Raw genomic sequence first — 26,351 nt, 5'->3', positions numbered from 1 at the left:
CATCCTGCTGCATCTCTCTCTCTTAGTATATTTATAAAAACTTTCACTTTTTATTTTGATGTTTTCTTACACTTCATTACTTTTTTGTAGCCCTTTGTTGCTTCTTATAGTTCTAAGTCTATTGTATTTCTGCTTTTCTTTGTATCAATACACAGACAGGTTTCTTGATGATATGTTTCAGCATAATGAAATAATCCATTGGATGGAGGTGGGAAATGGTCAGCACATTATAAATACACATGCTGGTGGTTAATGATGCAGTGACCCTGTCAGCAGTCATTCAACAGCGGTTTATGTGCAGAAATAACGTGAAAAATAAAATGAAAATCATCTACAAAAAGCTACAAATTCAGGAACTTTAGACCTCAACTTGGAGATCTGAAACAAGCTCCTTTCTTGACTGAGATTAATTTTCAATCTTGTTTGGTCAACTGTGCTGTCTGGCCATCAGTGGTACTGATGGGACCAGTGAAGGGTTTGTGACATGGAGTAGACAATCCCAATTCTTGGGACAATGGAGGATTGTGTGAATAAATGGAATTAACATTCGTGGGAAGGGAAGAAAGGAAAAAGGGATAAACACAAAATAAATGTCATCAAATCTTTGATCGGTAGGACTTTCAGAATTATAAATTTTATGGTTTGGCCTTACTTGAAGACAAATAAATAATTCCTACCATATAAACCCTTTCTTGCAGGGTTTACAATAGAAAGATCATTGCATGGGCTTCCTCCAATCACCATATCAAACGGACCCCACTCATGAATCTGAAATGAAAAGGCACAGTCGATTCCATATAAGATACCTGTCAAATTAACTTTAACTTTCTCCTTAAAATATGGAAATGGTAAATTCAGCATCATTCATTATCTACCATTACTGTATGCAGTTATAGTTTGTGCTGTGACCGCACCCCTCCTCCACCCCTCCACAATTACACATGACATTTATGTACAACTATAAAATGATACCCCAACAGAGGCAGATAAAAGTTTCTGACTTTGCAACTGCATTATCAGCTCTGCTATTCCATCTCCTGGTCTCCCAACAATGCCATTTAATTCTCTTACGTTTTGCCTGCTGATGTTCCTGACGTCATGCACATATGTGATTTTTCCTTCATGCCGGACAGTTCCTACTGCAATTGAGTCTTCACATATTTCTGATGCAACATATCTTTCTACTTTAAATCCCAGGTCCCTTAAAACCAAGTACCCTGTAGAAAAAAGAGAAACACCTATTAGCTTATTTTAGGGCCAGCAATTTAGGATACCACTAAGAAGGGTGAAGTTATTGGCTACCATAATTCATAAATTAAACAGCAGGATAAGATATTAGGGCTGAGATTTTCCTGTCCTGCCCATGGCAGCAATTGTCGTGGGTGGGACGGAAAATTTGACAAATCAGCCAAAGGTCCGTTGACTTTGAGTGGGAATTTCCTGTCCTCCGGCAGGAAGGACTGGAAAATTTCAGCCTCGATCTTTTAAAAAATTCATTCTTGAGATATGTTGGTAAAATCTGTATTCACTGCCCATCCTTAGCTGCCTGAAAAAGTGATAGGTCACCTTTTCTGAACTGCTGCAGTCCATGCAGGTCCAGGTATACTCACAATGCTGATGGAAATGGAGTTCAAGGGCTTTGACCCAACAATGTGGAAGTATTGACAGTAACTACCAGAGGCAGGATGGCAGGTGACTTGGTGGGATGTCGGAAGTGCTGATATTCCTATGTGCATGCTGCACTTGTCTTTCTATGTGCAGGTTTGGGAGGTGCTGTCGAAGAGGTTTGATGAGTCGCTGCAGTCCATCCTGTAGATAAATTGTACTGCAGCTCTGGCACTTTGTTGGTGCAGAGTGGATTTTTAGGGAGGCGGATCAAGCCCTCAGTTTCCCAGCTTTCGCTCAATTAATAAGGGGTCAGACTGGCATTTCTGGAAAGAAGGAAAATTAGAAACTATTTTCCCTTGTCTACTCTCACTTTCTGGCAGATGAGGATGGCACGGTGGCACAGTGGTTAACACTGCTGCCTCACAGCGCCAGGGACCCAGGTTCAATTTTGGCCTTGGGTGACTGCGTGGAGTTTGCACATTCTCACCATGTCTGCGTGGGTTTCCTCTGGGTGCTCCAGTATCTTCCCACATTCCAAAGACATGCAAGTTAGGTTGATTGGCCATGCTAAATTGCCCCGTAGTGTCCCAAGATATATGGGTTAGAGGGATTATCGAAGTAAATATGTCGGGTTACGGGGTAAGCCAGCGTATGAGTTGGTGCAGACTTGATGAGCTGAGTGGTCTCCTTCTGCACTGCAGGGATTCTATGACTCTATGAAGTATTAAAGGATTGGGCAAAAACGTGCATGGCATTCTAAAGGTATTATCCCTCTCTCCCAACATAGGAACATATGTTTCAGAATTTAAAATAAGATGAAAATCAACATATGGATCTAGATTATGCAGGACATTGTGATCGCTGCAAAGAGTAAAAATTTTCAATAAGTTAAACAGTGGCCATTGAGTTAAGAATTGAGGAAGGTGAGGAATTTAAAAGTTTTGAAGTGATGGAAACAAGTGAATATTAGTAGAAAACAGAGCAGTAAGTCTTATTTTCAATAAAAGGGGGAGGGGGGAAGTTAGGGATAGAATTTGGTACTCATGAAGGGAAGAAAATTCAGATGGGCAATGACCACAGTGGTATTGGTAGTTTATAAATACTGGAGAAATAATCTAATAGAGAGAGAAAGTGGAAATGAGATGAATGGAACATTTTCATCCTTCATGCAAGATTCTCTTTGTATCTTACTCAGGACTTTTATGACAGAGCTGTTAATTAAGAGACGTCCACAATTTGGGAGCATCATCCAAGCCAAAGACAGACCAGTGCTTCAGGGAGATGAGAGTATTGAAGGGGAAGGAAAACCTGGTCATTAAGCTGGGAACCAAAAGCTCAGTTTTCATTCTCAATGCAAGTACACTGTTGACTGTAGATCAGCTGTTATTATATTCACTGTATTGAGGTCAACTGCCAGTTTACTGCCCGTGCTGAAAGTGAAAATTTCCTTCCAAACATCTTGTGGACAGCCTTAACAATGAAGGAGATGTGAGAGCTCGTGACATCAGATGAGATAGCAAGGCTAAGAACGCTAACAAATGAATAAAGACTAACGGTTGTAGTTGGAAGGATAAGGGACATGGGGAACAAGAGAACATTTCCAACGAGAAAACAATTTGGACTGAATGATGGAATTGCAGAGTGCAGAAGAAGCACTTCGGTCCATCGAGTCTGTACTGACATGTGAGACTATCTGACCTACCTATCTAATCCCATTTACCAACATTTGGCCCATAGCCTTGAATGTTATGGCTGGCCAAGTGCTCATCCAGGTACTTTTTAAAGGATGTGAGGGAACCCGCCTCCACCACCCTCCCAGGCAGCGCATTCCAGACCATCACCACCCTCTGGGTAAAAAAGATTTTCCTCACATCCTCCCTAATCCTGCTGCCCCTCACCTTGAACTTGTGTCCCCTTATGACTGACCCTTCAACTAAGGGGAACAGCTGCTCCCTATCCACCCTGCCCATGCCCCTCATAATCTTGTACACCTCGATCAGGTCACCCCTCAGTCTTCTCTGTTCCAACAAAAACAACCCAATTTTATCTAATCTCTCTTCATAACTTAAATGCTCCATCCCAGCTAACATCCTGGTGAATCTACTCTGCACCCCCTCCAGTGCAAGCACACCCTTCCTATAATGTGGTGACCAGCTGTGGTCTCACCAAAGTTCTATGCAAGTCCAACATGACCTCCCTACTTTTGTAATCTATGCCTCGATTGATAAAGACAAGTGTCCCATATGCCTTTTTCACCATCCCATTAATACTCCCTTCCACCTTCAGAGATCTATGGACAAACATACCAAGGTCCCTTTGTTTCTCAGACTTCCTAGTGTCATGCCGTTCATTGAATACTTCCTTTTCAAAATTACTCCTTCCACTTTTCAGGGTTAAATTCTATCTGCCACTTACCTGCCCATTTGACCATCCTGCCTATAACTTTCTGTAGCCCCAATCATTCAATCTCACTGTTAACAACCTGTCCAATTTTTGTGTCATCCGCAAACTTACTAGTCCTACCCTCCTCATAGTTATCTATGTTGTTTATATAAATGATGAATAATAGGGGACCCAGTACAGATCCCTGTGGTACTGGACGCCACTGGACATTGGCTTCCAGTCACTAAAGCGCCTTCTGCCATCACCCACTGTCTCCTACAACTGAACCAATTTTGAATCCACCTTATCAAATTACCCTGTATCCCAAGTACATTTGCCTTCTTTATAAGTCTCCCACGAGTGACCTTGTCAAAGGCTTTGCTGAAATCCTTATAAACTACATCAACTGTACTACACTCATCTACACACCTGGCCACCTCCTCAAAACATTCAATCAAATTTGTTAGGCATGACCTCCCTCTGACAAAGCCATGCTGACTATCCCTGATCAAAATTTGCCTCTCCAAGTGGAGATAGATTCTTTCCTCAGAATTTTCTCCAATAATTTCCCTACCATTGACATGAGACTCACTGGTCTGCAGTTCCTGGCTTATCTCTACAACCCTTCTTAAATAGCGGAACCACATTAGTTGTTTGCCAGTCCTCTGACACCTCTCCCGTGGCCAGAGTGGAATTAAAAATTTGGATCAGAGCCCCTGCAGTTTCCTCTCTTGTCTCCCAGCCTGGGACACAATTCATCCAGGCCTGGAGATTTGTCCACTTCTAAGCCTGCCAACACCTCCAATGCCTTGTCACTCCCTTTGTCAATTTGACCAAGAAGCTTGCAGTCTCTTCCCTGAGTTCCATACCTTCATCCTCATTCTCTTGGGTGAAGAAGGATGTGAAGTAACATATGGGAGAAAGAGAAATTCAAAATAATCACTGTACAGAGTATAATGGGAATGAAGGAATTATAATGAAGGATGAGTGAAGGAATTTGATCAGAGAACCAGACGAGTGGAATAAAAGGATTCATGAGACCAGGCTGGGACAAAATGTGAAGTTGCTCACAACGGTAGAATAGATGGAGAACACTGAGATTGGCATTAAAGGTTACAAGTAGGCTTACATTAACACTGCAATGAAGTTACTGTGAAAATCCCCTAGTCGCCACACTTCGGTGCCTTTTTGGGTACACTGAGGACTGTGGGAGGAAACCCGAGCACCTGGAGGAAACCCACGCAGACACGGGGAGAACGTGCAGACTCCGTACAGACAGTGAGCCAAGCCAGGAATCGAACCTGGGGGTCCCTGGAGCTGTGAGGTAGCAGTGCTAACCACTGAGCCACTGTCCTGCCCCAAAGAAGAAAAGTCAACCATGACAGGTGTATTTCTTTAGCAGGGCTAACAACTAGACTAGAAGAAGGGTAGAAAGGAGTATTATGGGAAATTATGAGAGAACAGTTTGACGGGAACTCGAGGAGCATCTGCTTGAGGCACTAGAAAAGAACACTTCTTTTTAGCAACGTTAATTTAGTAGTGTATTTTTAAAGGTGGACAGCCAAGATAAAATTGATTTAGGATGCTCCATTAACTCCAGTTTTGCCAGGGCTCCTTGATGCCATGCTCAGTCAAATGCTGCCATGATGTCAAGGGCAGTCACTTTCACCTCACCTCTGGCAATTAGGTCTTTTGTCCATGTTTGAACCAAGGCTGTAATGAGGTGAGGAGCTGAGTGACCCTGGTGGAACACAACTGAGCGTCCGTGAGCAGGTCCCTGAGTAAGTGACACTTGCTAGCACTGTTGATAACTCTTTCTGTCACTTTGCTGATGATCAAGAGTAGATTGATGGGGTTGTAATTGGCTGTGTTGGATCTGTGCTGTTTCTTGTGTGCAGGACAAACCTGGGCAATTTTCCAAATTGCCGGGTAGATGCCAGTGTTGTAACTGTACTAGAACAACTTGGCTAGGGGTGCGGCAAGCTCTGGAGCATACGTCTTCAGGACTATTGTCGGAATATTGTCAGGGCCATAACCAAACATTCTAAAACTCAAGTGGATGAATTTGAAATAAATGTAAAAATCCACCACCAGTTAGTTAATCTAAAGAATATTGGATATTGGAAATTCTTTCCATAACCTAATCATGAGTCGAGGTCATATTGTAGAACACAAGATTCAATTGGTTTTCAACTATCAACTGAACCTCAAGCTTATTTTGCAGGTTTTAAGTTATTTTCCTGAATCCTGTTAAAGTTTAGGATATATGAAGGACTGTGCTGTTCAACTTTGGTCCCTCCATGTTTACAGTAGTTGTCAATATGGAGGCTGACCGTGGCTCTAACTTTATAGGTTAAAATTTTAAAACCTCACTCATGAGACTATCATCAAAGCTTGATGCATATTGCATGGAAATCCTGTTTATACATCTCTCCAAGGTTTCTGTTAATCTTCTATTACAGCTATGGCAGTCAATTGGGAAAAGTCCTGAGAAAATTCCTAACACATGTTCATTAATAAATAAGAGTTGATAATTGTAAAATTCAATATATACATACAATTACAGAAGCTTGGTATGATTCTCGTTATTACAAAGCAATATTTTCAGAGGTTTACCTGTCGCTATCCCATCAAAGAGTGACAGAACTTTGATGGGTCTTCTGTGCTCTGCAGGTACTGCTGGGTAAATTTTAGGTGGATCCTGGAATTTAAAAAAAAATGAACAGTTGAAAACAGTAATTTATGGTTGTGTGGATGCCATAGACTAATAATAAATAAACTTAATCTGTTAGAAATGCAAATCTAAACATTAGTTACACTATTAGGTTTAGGCACCAGACCACCTTATAGTGAAATTAAGGTGAAGGAAGATGGATGCTGACAGATTAGGGAGTTGAGGAAAAAACATGGAATAATAATCACGGGGAATTTCAACAGCACTGATATTTATTGGATAGAAGAGTGGGTAAAGAGGATAAGGGAATTGAGTTTCTACAATGTGTACAGGACTCCTTTCAAACCTTTTTAAAAGTTACTGTGAAAATCCCCTAGTCACCACACTCTGGCACCTGTTCAGGTGCAGTGAGGGAGAATTTAGCATGGCCAATGCACCTAACCAGCACATCTTTCAGACTGTGGGAGGAAACTGGAGCACCCGGAGGAAACCCACGCAGACACAGGGAGAATATGCAGACTCCACACAGACAGTGACCCAAGCTGGGAATCGAACCCGTGTCCCTGGTGCTGTGAGGTAGCAGTGCTAACCGCTGTGCCATCGTGCTGCCCTACTGTGCCGCTGTACAGATTTCACTGAGTGTCAAACTCTCTGTTCTCATTGGCAGCGATGGCATCGGAGAATTCCGGCCGTAAAAAGCCCAACAAGGGAAAATTCAATATTGGATCTTGTAGTGGGGAATGAACTGGAGCAGATTAAAAAAAGTAAAAGTACGGGAACGTCAGGGCAATAGTCATCGTATTATAACACACTTGTTAAATTGATGATAGAGATGAACGTAAGTATGACAAAAACAAAGTTAGCAGATTGGAGAAAAGCTCATTTTGAGGGGCTGAGAATAGAACTTGGGAAAATAAAATGGGCAACTATATTGGCAAACATCAATGTAGAACAACAATGGGAAACATTTAAAATGGTATTCAACAGAGTGCAGGTGAAATATATTTGACTAAAAGGAAAGAACAAACTAAACACTAACGAGACTAGCTGGATTAACTGAGTGTTAAGAAGAGGCATTCATTAAGCACATAGACAGCAGAAGAGTGTATGATAAGAGAAAATACAAAAAGATTAGGAAATAAGTCTAAAAGATTATGATGGCTAGGAAGAGCTATGAAATTAAATTATCAAAGAACATCAAGAAAAATAAAATATTTTACAGGCACATCAATAAAAAAGAAAGACTTAAATGGGAATGGAACTATTAAAGAACAGACAGGATAAAACCACAGGTAATGTTAGAGAGGTAACAGAAATATTAATTATTATTTTCACTTCAGTACTTACCAGGGAGATAGGACGAGTGGATAGGATATTGAATGATATGAGTAATGGGATCAGTGCATTTAAAATAAAAAAAGGGATATTTTGAGCAAAATTAACAAACCCATGAGAACAAAGCCCCTGAACCAGATGGATTTTAAAATAATCTATGGAAGAGATAGCAGAGGCAATACTACTTGTATTTAATATTTCATTAGAGAAAGGTGTAGTGCCAGATGACTGGCAGATAGCTAACATGTCCAGAGAATTATAGACCAGTCAGCTTAATGTCAGTGGTAGGAAAAATAATGGAATCCTCACGAAAGGAGAGAATTAAAAAAAACACCTAGATATGAGAAATGACTAGTCAGCATGGATTTCATAATGGAAAATCTTGCTTGACCAATCTTTTGAGCAGGTAATATAGAGAGTAGACAATGGTAATGCAGTAGATGTAAATTATCTGGATTTTCAAAGGGCCTTCAATAAAGTGACCTATAATTGAGTAATAAGTAAGGTCAGAGAATGTGGACTCAGGGGCAAGTTGCAAACTAGATTGCTAGCTGCCTTCCATAATAAGGCCATAAAAAAGCAAACCATGCACTAGACTTGAGGATAGATTTCTGGCGGGTTAGAATTGAAAAGTAGTGAAGTCTTGCCAAACATGTACTGAATACTTAGACCAAACTTGGAATACTATACAGTGCCCAGTTATTGTTACCATATTATTAAAAGAATATAGAGGGCAGCATTTTCCAGTCCCGCCTTAGGCAGAATTCGTGCTGGCTGGAAGCAGAAAATTCTGAGGTGAAAAATTTGAATCTCACAGGTGAGAAATCAATTCAAAGTTTTCTCCTTACCACTTTCATGGAGGACTCATGGCAGGTTGAGATTTCAGCTGATTCATGTCAGGAACTCCATTTTCATGCATTCCCATGTCACGAACACTCATTAAAGATGCTACTCGGTGGACTCACATTCCCCTCCCAATTATGTAATTTCCCAGCGGGGAAATTAGACCAGTCTAAATCAGTCAGATATAAGTGGTGTGCAACTATCTGCCCTCACTTCACTTGTGACTTTGAGGTGAGTGCAGCATTTAGAGCCTACCTGCAACAGTGGGAAGCTGAAAAGAGTAAAAGGGTCAGCAGCCATATAAGGATGCCACCAAAAAAGTACAATGTGGAAGATGTGTCATGTTACATTGATAGCCACAAGATTCCAGGGGGAGTGAGGTGCAGGCAACAGGACACAGCACATTCCTTCTGTCCCTTAGTGCCATGCCAGTGCACTGAAAGGTCTTTACAACCAGTAACATCAAGAATAAGTTCAGGATTTGACCTTGCACCTTCAACTCTCATGATCCACCAAGTTCGGCAGCAAACCCTGTATCCATGTAAGCTGGGAAGTGAAAGTCAGCACAACAGTGCAACTCCTGCATCAAAGGACTTGATACAGTCACTGCCACCCTAATCACAAACCTTTAGCAGATAATGAAATGCCCACATGTTTGGAGAGACCATCATGGCTGAGGTCTTGTGCTTGGGATTACCAATGAAGACAGTCATCTCATTTGGGAAGCAATTGCAGCTAACTATCCAACACCAGTGAGCATGCCTAACTCCATGTTGTCTTGTAAAGAGTAGAGTTTACGCATTTTGCAAACACTTGCAGTAAAGAGTTTGACACATCTCCCTGACATAGCACAAGGGTTGAGTAACTATCATGACTCAGCTACACATCACATGAATGTGAGACTCATAAAAGGAGGCGATGACTGAGTGGGAGCGTGGCTCACCCTTACAATAAGTGAGCAAATTGATGCGTCTGTTCGAGGTTTTCAAATAACAAAACCAGTCTCATGAACAGCAAATGTATTTACAAAGGTGCATAATATATACAGTGACTGAACACCCGTGACCCAGAAGTGACATCCCTGACATCGGCAGCAGAGGTGGAGGCAGCCTGTTAATTGCTACACCCCGTTTCCTTTGATGGCTTTGGCAGGCGTCCTCTTGAGGGCCAAGACCTGGAAAACCTGCTGTGGGTGTCCTGCTTGGCCTGTGCAGCTAGAGGTGATGGTATTACAGGCAGAAGGGACTGGGATTGGCTTGGCACTCTCAGAATTACATGGGTGAATGGCACTGAGGTCTCCAGCTGCTGGTCCCCGAGGGCACCTGCCTGACTCCCTGAGGAAAAGATGCTCTTAGAGGGGTCAAGGTCCCCAAACCCCTCTTGTTTAGCCACTGATTGATCCTACCAATGACTATTAAGGATAAAGCACAGGTCCGAGTGCAAATCAGAAGGATCTGATGGACCAAGATATTCAAGCTGGCTGCCACTCTTCCCATGGAGACCTCAAGATGTTTGGATATGGAGCCATGAAATCAGTCAGAATGCAGACAGAATCCTCCATCATTCGCTTCAGTCTGTTGACTGCCTCTTGTAACTCTATCTAATTTTTCACTGCCGCCTGTATTTGGACTTCCAGCATGTAGAGACGGTCACTTCCAGAGGCTCACTGTCAGACTCAGACTCAATAGATGTCTATTCTCCAGCAGAATGCCAGAGACCTGGGCTATCACTGCCTCCGACTGTTGCAGTGACATGTCAGTGAGGTGTTCCCCAGAATGTGATTCCACAGATGAGGGCTTCAAAGAGCCATTACTGAACCTGGGAGTCACCTTTTTCTTTGGTGCAGCACCATGATAAGAAGTTTCCTGCACCCAGCTGGTCTGCTGAGAGTAATGTGCCTTTCTGTATGGCATTTAAATATGACACCTGGACCTTCGACCCAATGTGATATGGAGAATTACTTGCCGATGCATAATTGATGAGCTTTGAGCATTAAATCAGGCTCAATTTCCCACTATGCTGCCAAGTGGGAAACGCCCATGAAACCCACTTGCCACCACACGTCTCCGGAATGGAAAACTCTGCTCAAAAGCACAGAACATTTACAAGAGTGATATCAGAAATGTGTGAATATATACATCAGGAAAGATTTTGGTAGGGTGGATACAGAGAGCGGGTTGCCTCTTCTGAGGAAAAACAGAATAGAGACAATCAATATAAGATAGTCACTTAGAAATGCAACACAGAATTCAGAAGAAACAACTTTATTCAGAGTGGTAGAACACGGAACTTGCTACCACAGGGACTGGTTGATGCAGATGCATTCAAATGGAAACTTGGACAAGCATTTGAGGGAGATGCAAATAGATTGTTACAATTGTAGATTCTATTGAGAAAAGATGGGAGGAAACTTGAATGGAGTACAACATAGACTGTAAAGGCTGAATGGCCTGTTTTTGTTTTTTGTATCCTTTTATCCATAAAGCCACCTCGAAGAGACACTTATCTGCTTAATGTTAGGACAGTCCTTTGTTGGTGAAAAATGTTATTCTTAGGCTTTGACACAATTTGTCTAGACCACTTCGGTCCCAGTGCCACATGGCTAGCTACTGGATTAGTTCAAACAAAAACTGTTCATCAGTTAATGTCAATTATTACCCATTAAAGAAGGCAACCATTTGCCCAATGTAAATTAAGCGCATGCTGTGGAAAACTACTGCCTTACAAAACTAAACTGATGTCAATGGGATTCGGGAAGGGGTGGAAGGTTGGACTCATATCGAACATTAATGTTGGAAGCCAATCATCTCCAACCCAGGACATCACTGCAGGAGTTCCTCAGTGTATTGTCCCAGGCCCAATCATCTTCATCTGCTTCATCAATGATCTACCCTGCATCAGAAGGATGGGGATTTTTACGGATGAATGCAGTGTCCGGTTCCATTCTCAACTCCTTAGCTAATGAATCAGTCCATGGACACATGCAGCAACAAGTGGACACGTTCAGGCTTGGGCTGATAAATGGCAAGTAACGTTCACACCACACAAGTGTTAGAGAATGGCTCATCTCAAACAAGAGAGCCTAACCATCTCCCCTTGACATTCAACAACATTGCTGAGTCCCCAACTTATTAAAATTCTGAGGGGTTAACATTGACCAGAAAATTAACTGGACCAACCACATAAAGATTGTGGATACAAGTGCAGGTCAGAGACTGGTGTCTTGCAGTGTGACTCGCATCCTGACTTCTCAAAGCCTTTCCACCATCTACAAAGCACAGATCAGGATGAAATACTCTCTGTTTGCTTGAATGAATACACTCCAGCAAAATGTAAGAAGTTCTACACCATCTAGAACAAAATAGCCTTCTTGATTGGCTCTCATCCATCACCCTAAACATTAATTCCCCCACCACCAGTACACTGGCTGCAGTGAGTACCATCTACAAGTGCATTGGAGAAATTCTCCAAGATTTCTTCAACAGGACCTCCACAACATGCAACCTCTAACACCTAGAAGGGCAACAGGCGCATGGGAAATCCACTATCTCCAGACATTCCTCCAAGTTGCAAACCATCCTGACTTGGAGACACATTGGCAAGACTTTTCAGCCATTCACACTAATGGGATCTTCTGGTCCCACCGACGACACACTTCCATCACGGGTTTCTGGATGGCGAGGGGTGCCTCCAACGGTAAATCCCACTGACAATGGCGGGACCAGAAGATCCCACCACAGGCCAATGTTGGGCTGCCTCCACGAAACACGCGGCGAGTTGCATGAAAAATACCACCCTTGGGTCTTTCCTTTATTGTCATTGGGTCTAAGTCCAGGAACCTTTAACCAACAGCATAGTGTGAATACCTTCACCACATTACTACAGTGGTTCAAGAAGGCAGCCCATCACCATCTTCTCAAGGATAATAAGGAATGAGCAATATTGCTAGTCTTGCCAGTGATACCTACATTCCATAAATGAATTTTAAAAATGTAATACTTACATATTCCTGACCATTGTCACTGGCAAAAAACTCTTGGAGTTTCATGGTCCAGTCTTTGCGCCTTCGCAGCACTCCATAGCTTTCGTATGGAAGGCACATATAACATCTCCAAGGGTCTTGTACCTTGGCTTCTTCAGATGCACCTGGGCCCACTAGAATATCTATGCAGTCCACACAAAAACATCTGCAAACAGAGCAGCATTTTTTTAAGCAATGTTACAATGATATTTTGACAATATTATTTTTTTTAAAATCCTGGTACCATACCTGAGATTACCTGATATGTGAAAATGTACATCACTGAATGCTCAGTGAAGAAAACTGAATTTAACTCAAACTTTCCCAATGTATGATTTTTGACCTGGAGTTTAGTGACTTGGGACCTTTCCTGAGTTGCTCAAGAACATCTCCTAGCACATTGACTAAAGGGCAACCAACACCTTCCATCAAGCTCTCCCATTGCAAACTCCTGAACAAGTGAGCCATGTAGGTGTGAAGAGCTAGGAAAGAAAAAAGTTCTGGCAAGAAAAACCCTGGCAAGTACTGAACCCTGTTAGAAACCTCTATTAAAATAGTCTTTGTACCCACTTTATTCCACTGAAAAGATAAGTTATGATGACATAGGCATGTAACTTGACTCCAATTTTTAAAAACCAATACTTGGTAGTTTCTGGTGACTAGTGTTAGGGACCAGATCAGAAACCCCAAGGTATATTATGAAGTTAGACTAGATTCCATCTATTTTTTGATTTTGGCATTAGTGTGAGAATAAGGTGTTTTACTCCAGGTGTGATTCTTTTGGCACATTAGGGAACTTTTATCAAAACAAACTTTATTTTAACAATACGGTTTAACAATGAATGAATTAGCTTAACTTTTACCAATTAAAATACTTAAACATGACAAGATACAATTTTTAACTGCTAATCTATCTCTATTAGTTCCAATTTAACCAATATCCCACATAGACTTAAACTCCTCTTCCACGCCAGTTAGCAAACAACACAGGCTTATGTGTTTTTTTACTTGTTAACAGTCCGAGAGCCTTTAAACACCCCTGAGGGGAAAGAGAGAGAGAGAGAGAGATACTTGTTTTCTGATAGCCCCAAATAGCAGCCTACAGAGAGAGAGAGAAAGACACCTCTGGCTTCTTTCAGAATCAGGCATAAACACCCCGGTGGCGATCCTCCCCAAAAAATTTTAACTGTCGAATTTGCATAAAGACTGGAGTAAATCAGGCTGGTTTTTTCAGCAGGAGTTTCAAAATGAATCTCCCACACTCTGTGGACTACAGAATGCCTCAGCGAATCCTGTTGAAAATCAGTGGTGAGGCTGGAGAGACCACAGCATAGTGATGAGCAGGCAATTGAGCGGATCTATCAGGGCCGGGATCAGTGCATGCGCAGTAGCCCGCACTGCCGATCTCCCGATCACTGACCAGCCCTGCAATCCCCGCATCGCCATGCGACCCCCCCGAGGCGCGATTGTGACCCCCCCTCCCCAGATGTTTCCAGGCCAGCCTCCCCCCTCCCCCCCCCCCCCCCGGGCCTGTCTTAATCTTCCCCCATCCCTGATCCCCCCTCCGCCGGCAGCCCCAACCCCACTCCCCCACCCAGTCCTGACCTCCCCTGCAGGCTGACCGGCCCACACCGCCCCCCCACCCCATGCCCAGCCCCGATTGCTGGTCTCCCTTCCTCTGTCACTCATCCTGAGTATAGAATGGCAGTGGGACCCTCTACCCCCACCGATCATTCCCCAGAGGCCCCACCCTCCAATAGGTCCTGCCACCCATTAGGCCCCGCCTCCTTGGGCAGTGCCAGGCGGCCCCAGCTCACATTGCCAGGTTGCCGATACCCAGGGGATACCCCCAGCGCTCGATCCTCTGGGGGAGGCCTCGATTTCCCCCCCCTTCACTCCAGTGGGGTCGGGCCACCAGCTTCCTGCAAGTAGGGAGCCTTAGTAAACCCCACTGGAGTGAACCACTCCTGGGGGGGGAAACACTTGCGGGCCTGGAAATTTCAGTCCTGGGCTCGCTAATCAAATGTAAAGTAGATGTAAATGCCTATTAGCATGAAGTATGCAACTTCACTCCTATTTATGCAGCGGAGCTGATGGCGCCAGAAATCTGACTGCCGGAGTCTTGTGGAGGCCGTGACGCCCAGTGGGAAGCCCGCTAAATGGCCTCTGCTTGAGTCTCCCGGCCCACTGTATTACAAAAGCAGCGCAGTAGGCCAGGAGAATTACACCCCCCCATTTTTCCCAGTAAGTTTAGCTCCTCCCCTTCACACAACTCTACCTCTTGTCAATTAACCGAATCAAATGTTACTCTGAAACCCCAAGGGGAAAACCCTAAAATAAACAGGAATGTAGCATCTCAATTTAAAATAAACACTCTAATATCCAGGATCAATTATTCACCTGCATTCCCAGCATGGAGCTGCCTGGTTTGCAGACAGATTGGTACCAGGAAAACCAGAGCTGAATTTTAAACATACACCTCACAAGAAACATAATATAAATACATTTCTTAAAGACACAGTATCCATACTAGGACAAAACTCAATACCAGATTTTTGCTGGGGACTTTGTTTACCTGGGACATTCTAGTTTCGAGTTTTTGATTACTCTTTTAATGAAAATATACATTATTTTCATTTGCATGTAATTCACAACTATTTGCTACAAGAGATCGCTGCTCTAGAAATGGTAAGTACTTAACAATGAACGATGTAGGACGAAGCAATCCTCCTGTATTGAACCTTTTCCTCATCAGTCATGACAAAGAAAGTCAGTCAATTTAATATGTGTACTTCAAGAGTACTGGTCTTTCAGCAAATCCATTCCATTGACATCAGTAGTAAAGTAAAAGTATTAAGCTGAGTAATTATGCACACAATAAATTAGTCAAGGCTGGGCAAGTGAAGGTGAGTCACTCTCCTGTGTAGGGAGTGAGAACTAAAGGATGAGTCACATAATGTTACTGTGTGTATTTCTATCCAAACTGGGTGAGGTTTTGAAGGTTTGTGGGAATATACAGGGCTGCAAGAAAATATGTCAGTGAGTGACAGAGTCATAAAGAGTTAAGAATGTTCTTCATACATGTCAAAAAGACAGGAATTCTAAATACACCAAAACAGACAATGCTGGAAAATCTCAGCTGGTCTGGCAGCATCTGTAAGGAGAGAAAGAACTCTTTTCTCTCCTTACAGATGCTGCCAGACCTGCTGAGATGCTGCTGCCTCCCTGGTGACACTGCCGAATACAGAACTGTCAGCCTCTGACTGGCAACCAGCTCTCAACGTGCAGGGTCTTTCAAGTGCCTGAGTGGCACAAGATGTGGCAGACCTTCTCAAAAAGAGGTGATGCGGGGGTCTTGCCAACTAGAGAGCTGGATAATATAAAGACAGATGACCAAAAGTAGGACTGTTTTAAAGAGCATCTTTAGGAGGAGAAAGAGTTAGAGAGGTGGAGAAGTCTAGGGAGGGAATTCCAGAGTTTAGGACCTAGATAACTGAAGGCAGAACTGCCAATGGTGAAGCAAATAAAATTAGGGTGTGCAATAACCCAGAATTGGAGGAGTGCAAGGAACTCAGAGTTGTAGAGCTGTAGGATGTTACAGAATTAGGAAGGGGAAAGGCCATGGAGCAATTTCAAAACAAAGTTTAGAATTTTACTATCAAAGTGTTGCCAGACCAGAAGCCAACACAAGTCAGCAAGCACAGGGGTGCTGGGTGAATGGAATTTAGTGTAAGTTACGATTTCAAGTTTAATATAATAATTTAAAGTGTCTACTATATTGTATGTGCTGGTATGCAAATTGGAATTTTGAGTAACTTCACACATTTGACACAAAACATAACAATCATGCACTAAGTCTGAGGTTTTTTTAAAAGCCTGAATTATAAGAAACAGGACAAAAAAGGTTAATTTCCTCTATGGAGTGTGCAAAGAGTGGAATTGAGAGGGTGGAATGGTTGAGCTGACAGAATAAATGCTGTGGAGATGCCGGCGTTGGACTGGGGTAAACACAGTAAGAAGTTTAACAACACCAGGTTAAAGTCCAACAGGTTTATTTGGTAGCAAAAGCCACACAAGCTTTCGAGGCTCTGAGCCCCTTCTTCAGGTGAGTACTCTCACCTGAAGAAGGGGCTCAGAGCCTCGAAAGCTTGTGTGGCTTTTGCTACCAAATAAACCTGTTGGACTTTAACCTGGTGTTGTTAAACTTCTTACAGAATAAATGCTGACAGCTAAATAAAATCAAAGGTGTTTTTATTTAATTAGCTTAGATCATGAGAGATCACAAACTAACCACACCTTTACTTCATTAATTGCAAACACAAAGATAAGCTCATTGATGTCAATTCAACTACATTCCATGTCGTGGAGAACCAGGTAGAACATCAGATGGTAAATTTCTTACAATATATTTATTCTTCTTAGTTAAATAAATCCTTCCAGTTGTGCTGATGTAATATATCTATTTCTTAAAATTATTAGAGGAGAACTGTTAAAAACGCACAAAATAAAAAAGGTAGATAATGATACATCCTAAAAGAGCCCCATGGCAAAGATGTTGGTCCAGATCTCTGGATGGTCATACCCAGAGGTACCTCAGGAGGTTCAATGGGAGACCTCTCAGAAATCCACACTAAATACATGGGAATGCCAGGGAAGTATCAACTTCTGTTGGGCAATCATCCTGCATCTGAAACACTCCAAAACTCTGAATTAAAGTTGGAGACTTTGGATTGTTCTGACTTACTTGCCAGAACAGTTACCCGGGAAAGGTTAGAAGAATTAAAACCAGTTCTAACTCCCAGGTAACTATACAACTGACCATAAATCTAAACCTCCCTCCCCTGACTACTAACCAACCATCCCTCACCTGACTACTTCCACCTACCTGACTAAGCCCTGAACCCCCATGGCCACCCAACTAACCCCCCAACCACCCGACCCACCCCCCAAACGAGCTAATCCACCCTACCCACTCACGTTACACACTTGCCTTCTCTCCATTGTTGTCAAAATGGCTGGGAAATCTATATTTTTCAGAATACGGTAACTAGTCATAAAAAGGCAACATGGCTTTGCTTCCCCCAGTGCACCTACACGCTGAGGGAAGGGCCCCAGGATCAGTGTGCTTCACATTTCTCATCAGGCCCAAGTCAGAAGTCTGAGCGAGAAATGTGGAGCTCCAGCCTACGGAAAGAAAGTGGAATGGCAATTCGATTGTGATTGCCATTCCACAGAAGATTCGGACCATCCTCTTTCCAGGGATTGAGGGGGTTCTTTGCTGATGAGAAGGGTGTGGGGGTTCTGTAGTGTTATTCTGTGATCCAGGTGATCTTTAAAAAGGCGCCCTAATCTCTGAGGAGTTCGCCTTGCCGGTGTCTTTAGGTCCTGCACATTTCATTCATGGCACAAATCACCCCAAGTGCCAAACAAATGTCTAATTGTGGGTGGATTGTGATCAGGATCGCGCCAACCTACCTGATGGGAATCGCACCGCCTTTCCTTCCAAAGGCCACACTTAGAAAGTTTTTGGGAGAATTGCTGCCAGTATCTGGTGAACACTGGAAGCTAGAAAATTAATCCAAAAACACTGGCAAAAAAGAAAGTGTGGAATGAACTTTGAGCATTTGGCAATACAGAGAGAGAGATGAAAGAGGACATTTAGCTCATCTTGGCTAAATGTCAGCGAACTGACTGTGAGAAAGGCCTTAGGCTATTCCATGTCAAACACTGAGCAGGATTTTCACACCTGATTCATTGGAACATTCGGGCTTGACAACAGAGATTGAGGTTTGGGAAATGCAGCCATCCACTATTAATTCAAAATTTGAATAGCATTGATGCTTATGGGTTCAGACTAGTTAAAGCATCAGCCCACCTCCATGTATTGGGTTGGTTGCTTGCCCATTCCGTGTCCATTAAAAACTGAAGTAGGCAGCTTGGTGGCGGGTTAGAGCCAGCATTCAAACTTTTAACACATTAACCCAACCCTAACCCATTTGTTTTTTTAGATTAAAATCCACCACTATGATTCATCTGATGATCCCAGGGTGCAGCAGGAACAGAGCTGGACTGGTGGGAAACAGCTGAGAACTTGCTTACCCTATCCCAGCCCCACATAGGCATTTGTCGGCAGAGCGTGGGGAGGATTTGTCAGAAATTCTGGTAGGAGTGGAAAACTCAGTTTGAGTTGGTCGTCCACAATTTTTCCTCACTTTCTATTGCTATCCTACGAATTTCAGACCATATGGTGGAAAAAATGTATCCCTTCATTTCACAAATTTATGGAGTGGTGGTTCACAAAGACACTGAAGAGAATTTTAACTAGTAAAAGAAGGTCAATTTAGGATGGATGGAATGCTAAAATGTTAGAACTTTCAAGTCTAAACCTAACCTGCCCTGGTGCCCATATCCAGTTTTAACAAAAGTAGGATGAGAATGGACGACCAACTGGTTGCCAGGAGTCAGGTGGCTCATTTAAATATTTTAGTGCCTCACATTTGTTCTCCATTTTAGGTTAAACTCTCGCTGACTTGGTTTCCCAAAAAGCTGTCCACTAAAGGGAGACAAGAATTGCTAGATTCAGCAGTTAAGTGTCTTTCCAGCATTGCTGGGAGAAGCAGATGTCCTGTGATTCTGTTCCTCCACATTTTCTAAAAGTAAAGTAAATGTTAAGGTCTTTTGAGCCAGGGTTCCATTCTGGGATCTTTCCATCCAGTTATTACACCAACTGAGATCATAACAAATTGGATACCATTCATTCATGTGTTTTATGTAAATAATCCTGTTATTAGTATGAAACCTACATAACACCTTGTTAGAGTAGATACTGACTCTGCTTCTGTAAGAAGAGCAGAATTTATGTGGCTGCATGGAATATATTTCAGTAGCCATTGTGCTGGCTAAAGGAGTTTTTGTCATGATTTCTGGGTTGCACTATCATTTTAATTGGGCTGAAAAAAGTGCATTCCAGCGTGTAACCAAAGAGACCAGTGATACTGACCCTAAGATAAGATCTAGTGTAAAAACTCAAGTATTGTGATGCTGCCAATATTTTATAAACCACAATTCCAGAGTTCATACAGTCACCGTACCTGCAGCAGTTTGCATTCCCACATAGCAGCACCTCTCGCCCACCACAGCACACAGTACAGTATGACTGGTATCCATCATCATCGTACATGTATGACGTCTCGAGGTATATGTCCTGTAACATACCAACAAATGATTATCTCACAAAGAACTACACAGATAAAATGGCAACTACTTTCATGGTGAATGTAGAGTTTAAGTTGCCAACTGTAATCATCTGTACTCAAAAACATATTTAACTATTGTAAGGAACATTTATAACATTTAACTAATGCCCATAGGAACCAATGATATTGCCTGTACGTCGGAGAAGCGGTGTTACCTGAGATATTGGACAAGCAGTCAGACAATACCTGCAGTGGATAGATCGACAAAGCTAGAGCTGGGTGTTGTCGACATACATGTGTAAACTTATCCCATGCATGCAGATGATGTTGTCAAGAGGAAAAGGAAGGAGACCAGACGGTCAGATCCTTGAGAAACTCTCGATGTAGGTGTGAGGATGCATGAAAGGAAACAATTTCTTTAGATGCCCTGGCTACAGTTAGATAGCTAAGAGGATAGTCAAGCTAGGTTAATCCCACTGAGCTGGGTATCAGAGGAAAGATATTGGTGGAAAATGGTGTGATCGATCAACTAAAAGACTACTGAAGTGTTGAATAGGATGAAAAAAGGTAATGTACCACAGTCACACAGGATGTCACCTGTGACTTTGGTTAGCTCTGTTTCAGTGCTGTGGTAGAGACAAAAGCTCGATAGGAGAGCTTAGGAACTTTATCAAATCATCTATAAAGCATTTTGAATCTGAATTCATCATTCTATATTGTGGAACATTTGTTACAACAGATACATCAGATGTTTTTGTCCCTTAAAGGATGGGCCATAATTTTTTAAAATCATTTTATAGGATGTGGGCATCGTTGGCTAGACCAGCATTTATTGCCCATCCTTAGTTGCTCTTCAGAAGGTGAGGAATTGCCTTCTTAAATAGCTACAGTCCCTGAGGAGTAGGTACATGCACAGTGCTGTTGGGGAGAGAATCCTGTATTTGACTCAGCGACAGTGAAGGAACGGTGATATATTTCCAAGTCAGGATGATGAGTGGCTTGGAGAGGAACCCCCACATGGTGGTGCTCCCAGGCATCTGCTGCTCTTGTTCTTTTAGATAATAGAGCTTGTGGTTTGGAAAGTGCTGCCCAAGAGCTTGCAGTGCATAGACACTGATTGTCATTGGTGGAGGGACTGAATGTTTGTGGAAGGGGTAGCAATCAAGCATGCTGCTTTGTCCCGGATTATGTATGTTGAGCTTAAATGGTGATGTTAAGTAAACTTGAGATTTTACCAAAGCAACAAATGGCACATGCTCAAAACAATCTTGTCTCTTTGAGCTTTCCAACAAAAAAGGTAGTAAAGCATTGGATAGTTAGGAGTACAGCCATGTAAGAGCAATCTACTAAACGGGTTAACAGAAGAAAGGCATTGGTGGAGATGGTGTGATTGACGACATCAAAGATGAAAATGAGGTCAAGAGACGAAATTTAAGAGAAAATGTAGTACTTTTGGAAGAAACTGAAGAACTTTTTAGCATTTTGTATTGACAAACTAATTGGAAATTGCAATCACGTTCACAGAAAGATCACAATATTGGCAACATTTGTCGCTGTTGGGGAAAACCCCAGTAAAACGTATTTTAAAAATCTGATATTGTGCTGTTGTCCTCCAGTACACTAATTAAGTGAAACATACATAGCACATAATTCTGACTCTTACTTTCCAAGTTTACTTGCATTCTTGGCTCATCACCATCTGTAATGCTTGCAAGAACTCAAATGCATTACAAGTAATTTAATTAAATAATTTATAAACAACGGGATAATTTTAACTCAGTGGAAACCTGGCAGGTGGGAAGTCAACATCCCTAGCTCACTTATCTGCTCTACTGCATAGTTGGAAATGACACCTGCCCCAAGCCAATGGGTCCCCTTTTAACATATGCAGTGACGACGTTGGGACCCAACTGCAATTTTTGCTGGGAGGTCCAAGTGGGAAACCTCAGTCAGCTTCTTACCAGGCTGTCCAGCCCAAAACTGGATGAGGACAGAATAGGTCCAAAAGTTTAACTTCCAAATATTTTAAAAACTTGCTTGTGAGACCAGGAGTAGCAGGCATGTTCCTCTGGGCCTCACATATATTAGATCTCTGTGGAGCATATGACACCATCCCCCTAATCCCCATTGGCCTGGCAGCTGACCTCACCGATTTACTTGCTTTGCAGCTGGCCCCCAGGCTGTGTGAATTTACGCAACTTCCAGCTGACCTACCCCTTGGAATGGATGCGAATCTGGTGGGGGGCATTTAAGTAGGGCTCAAATGTTAAAACACTGCCAGTCTCTTCTATCCCAAAGTGGATGAGTTTTCACCTAATGTTAAGATTTGCCTGTCTACCCCATAGTTCAAATTGGGGCCAAAAAATAACTTATATGCATAAAATTCGAACAACGCACATCTGTGGATAGAACAGACAAGTTAACGCATTCCAGAAAGAACTTGAAATGTAAATTATCGGTTTTCTGCACTAATGCTGACTAACATTAATGTATTTCTAGCATTTTGTGCTTTTTGTTTCAGATTTCCAGCATCTGCAGTATTTTGCTTCTTCCTTGTAGATCCAAGTATAATCTTCGTCTATGCTCAGAGTGTTTGAGTTGAGCTAGTTACTCATTAATAATGATTCAACTCTTTTAACAAGTTAATTATAAACTTTAAGTTCAACATTAACATTAACTGCCTGCAGACAGTGAGTAGACCATTATATTTTCTAAAATATTTGACAGTACTTACCTACTTTAGAATAAATTCTGATAAGCAAATTAGACATGAAAATATACATGTTAACAAAACAATCTGTTTTTGATAACTAAGAACAAAGGGCCTAATTTCTGTCATTGTATTTTCTGATTTTAACACAAAGCTCTTGAGGCTTATTTTTAAATGAGTACTATTTTAACCTCCACCAACACTATGAACAGGTCCAGATGACACTTGCATGTAAAAGTACATGTTATTATTTGATTCCTTGAGTGAACTATAACACACCATCACCGCATCTCTAACAGCCGAGAAAAAGAAATACATTAATTTTTGTTCCCACTTCCTCCCTGCAATGTATTATTTTCAAGTTTAGTTTTTTTTCAGATTATTCAGAAGGTTATGAGAGGGAACATAAGAACACAATAAGCACATAAGAACTAGGAGCAGGAGTAGGCCATCTGACCCTCGAGCCTGCTCCGCCAATCAATAAGATCATGGCTGGTCTTTTCGTGGATTCAGCTCCACTTACCTGCCCGCTCACCACAACTCTTAATTATATTGAATCCTTTACAGATCAAAAGTTTCAGATTAAATCTCTAACCGTCATTTTGAGCAGACGGTGTTAAAAGGGCTATGGTTGGTCTCAGTGCCCTTGTGTTGAGGAGGAAACTGATCAGAGTATCTTGTCCTGATTGCTATGCAGCAAGCCCTGCTGAAATTACACGTCAATGTTAGGTGCAGTTGTGGTGCACCCTTGACATCCTACTACTGCCCCAAACAGATGAATAGTTTGCTACACTCACAACCTAGCTCACAATGACAAATTGCTGCTTGAATGAAGTATTAGTGCGTGCTTAGTGCCCACAGAAGTTTCAGCAGAAAGAGAAGTGGTGAGAAAGCTTGTGACAAAAGGAGGAAGATGAAAAATGATATTTTGTTTCAGAAATCCCTTCTGGCAACTTCACACATTTAGCAATCATCTCAGGTGGTTTAACCATAAGCCTCAAATCCTGCACCATTGTGCTTTTGTGCCCGCCACAATGCATGGTCTGCCAGTCGGGGACCAGGTCTTGCGACACAATTACCTAGAATTTTGTTGCGAGTCGATCCATTTTAATGGCTTATATATGTCACATGGCTTGCTTTGCAACACGAGGAAATTATGGCTCAAAACTTCAGCCATTATTTGTCCCATTTCATAACCTGAAGAGGGATTTGTGTTGCACCATTGTTTTCCCTGCAGAAAAACCCAATAGCAAGATCAGGTTTGCTATACAACACTGTGATTATCACTGTCACTTTGATCATTGCAGTATGATGCTGGGGAGTTGCATAATGAGCACTGATAGTATCCAAAGTAAAAAGAAATGCAGCTAGCATTGGCAAGTACTATTAGTTATGGGTAGATTTCTAAATGTAGTCTTAGAAACCAAAGGTTCTTTCACTATTACCACAGTAAAGATTAAAAAATATTGAGCAGAATTTTATGCTCTTTCAGCAGTGGATTTACAGGTGGGTGGAGGGCTGTAAAATTCCCCAGGTCTCCCATTGTCTGCCCATTTGCCCTTGGCCTGCCCATAGTTGAGGCCCTTAAGTGCCCAATTGTTGTTTCTGGCCTCAATTTTGAGGCTGGCGGGAGGAGTTCAGGGGCATGCCCAGCAGGTCACCCTGCTTAGTCCTCTGGTAGGGTATTGAGGTCCCTCATGGGCTTCCTTTCTACTTTGGATATGCCATCTCCCACCTCACCCATTCTCCTCTACCCCCAGATCCACACCCCTCCCCTGGTTTCTCCATCAAGACCTCGACTCCCCAATCCCCAGGCCTCACATTCTCTCCCCCCCCATGGGCACACACACCCCACCGTGCCCCACAACCCACCCCCTGTGTTCACCTGATGCAGGAATCCAGGACTTAAAATCTGAGGATTGCTTGTAGTCCCAGTCCTGGGCACTGTTGCCCCTGCTGGGAATACGGAACTGTCAGTCAATCAGATTAGCTGGCAGCCCTTTGAGGTGGGACTTGAGGGGCAGCACGATGGCACCATGGTTAGCAAGTGAACTCATACCCAGGTTTGATTCCAGCCTTGGATGACTGTCTGTGAGGAGTTTGCTTGTTCTCCTCATGTCTATATGAGGAGGGCCTGGGTGAGATGCTCTATCAGAAAGTCAGTGTGGACTCATTGGGCCGAATGGCCTCCTTCTGTACTGTAGGGATTCTATGATTCTGCATCTAACATCATTGCTGAATTGCATTATCAAACAGGTTATGGCAGGATACTTAGAAAATCATAACTTGATCACGCAGAGTCAACATGGGTTTGTGAAAGGGAAATCATGTTTAATTAATTTGTTAGAGTTTTGTTTGAAGAACTAACAACAAGGTAGCTAAAGAGGAACCTGTAATGTGGTGCACTTGGATTGCCAGAAGGCATTTGATAAGGTGCATCAACTATTTACAATCTGTATCAATGATTTGGATGATAGGGCCGAATATATGATAGCTAAATTTGCTGATGACACCAAGAGAGATAGGAAATTAAGTTGTCAAAAGGTGTTAGAGAATCTGCAAAGGGATATAGATAGATTAAGTGAGTGGGCAAACATTTGGCAGATAGAGTACAACATGGAAAAATGTAAACTTGTCCACTTTGGTAGGAAGAATGGAAAAGCAGTATACTATTTAAATGGAAAAAGATTGCTGAACTCATTGGTAGAGAGGGATCTGGGTGTCCTAGAGCACAGATCACAAAAAGTTAGTATGCAGGTACAGCAAGTGATTAGGATGGCAAATTGAATGTTGGCATTTATTGCAAGGTGGATGGAATATAAAACTAGGAAGTTTTACTGCTGCTGTACAAGGCTTTGGTGAGACCACATCTGGAATACTAGGTAGAATTTTGGTCTCTTTATTTAAAAAAATGATATAAATGTGTTAAAAGCTGTACAGAGAATGTTCAGTTGGCTCATTCCTGGGATGAAGGGGTGAAGATTGAAAAGGTGTGCCCTATACCCAATGTAGTTCAAAAGAATGTAAGGTGATCTTATTGAAACATATAGACTGGAATTTTACCAGCCTGCCCGCCATGAGGAGAATCAGAGTGCGTGAGGGGCGAAGCATGGGAAGGTCCACTGACCTCGGGTGGGATTTTACACTTTCCGGACGAGCGAGGCCATAAAATTCCACCTACAAGACCCTAAGGGGATTTAATAGGATAGATGCCAACAGGATATTTCCACTGTGGGAGAGACTAGAACCAGGGGAGATAGTTTAAGAATAAGAGGTCTAATGATGAAGATGAGGAGAATTTTTTTCTCTCAATGTGTCATTAAAATATGAACATCTCTTCCCAGGAAGCAGTGGAGGCTGGATCATTGAATTTGTTCAAGACAGATTTTTGATGGATAAGGGAGTCAAGGGTTATGGAATTCAGTTGGTAAAGTGGATTGAGACCACAACAAGTTCATCCATGGTCTTATTGAATAGTGGAGCAGGTTCAAATGTCTGAATGCATACACCAGCTCCTAATTCCTATGTTCTACCTGACTGAGGGGTGGAAGTCCCATCTCCAGCCAAAGGACTACAGAGTTG

General features: G+C 42.4%; 1 protein-coding gene across 1 annotated transcript in view; it reads right to left on the bottom strand.

Annotated features, from left to right (window-relative positions):
* dnmt3bb.1 (DNA (cytosine-5-)-methyltransferase 3 beta, duplicate b.1) overlaps nt 1–26,351 on the bottom strand; it is a 233,427-nt gene that overhangs the window by 55,100 nt on the left and 151,976 nt on the right. Inside the window, exons 13-17 of the mRNA XM_078236641.1 lie at nt 19,955–20,067; nt 12,846–13,029; nt 6,607–6,691; nt 1,072–1,217; nt 678–768 (exon numbers count right to left, since the gene is read on the bottom strand). Of these exons, the coding sequence (XP_078092767.1) occupies nt 678–768; nt 1,072–1,217; nt 6,607–6,691; nt 12,846–13,029; nt 19,955–20,067 (619 nt within the window). The remainder of the gene's footprint in view (nt 1–677; nt 769–1,071; nt 1,218–6,606; nt 6,692–12,845; nt 13,030–19,954; nt 20,068–26,351) is intronic.

Source organism: Mustelus asterias, chromosome 20, assembly GCF_964213995.1.
Source record: "Mustelus asterias chromosome 20, sMusAst1.hap1.1, whole genome shotgun sequence".
NCBI classification, from domain to species: domain Eukaryota; kingdom Metazoa; phylum Chordata; class Chondrichthyes; order Carcharhiniformes; family Triakidae; genus Mustelus; species Mustelus asterias.
Note: the sequence above shows the minus strand (reverse complement) of the source record. Positions and strands in the feature narration are given on the sequence as shown.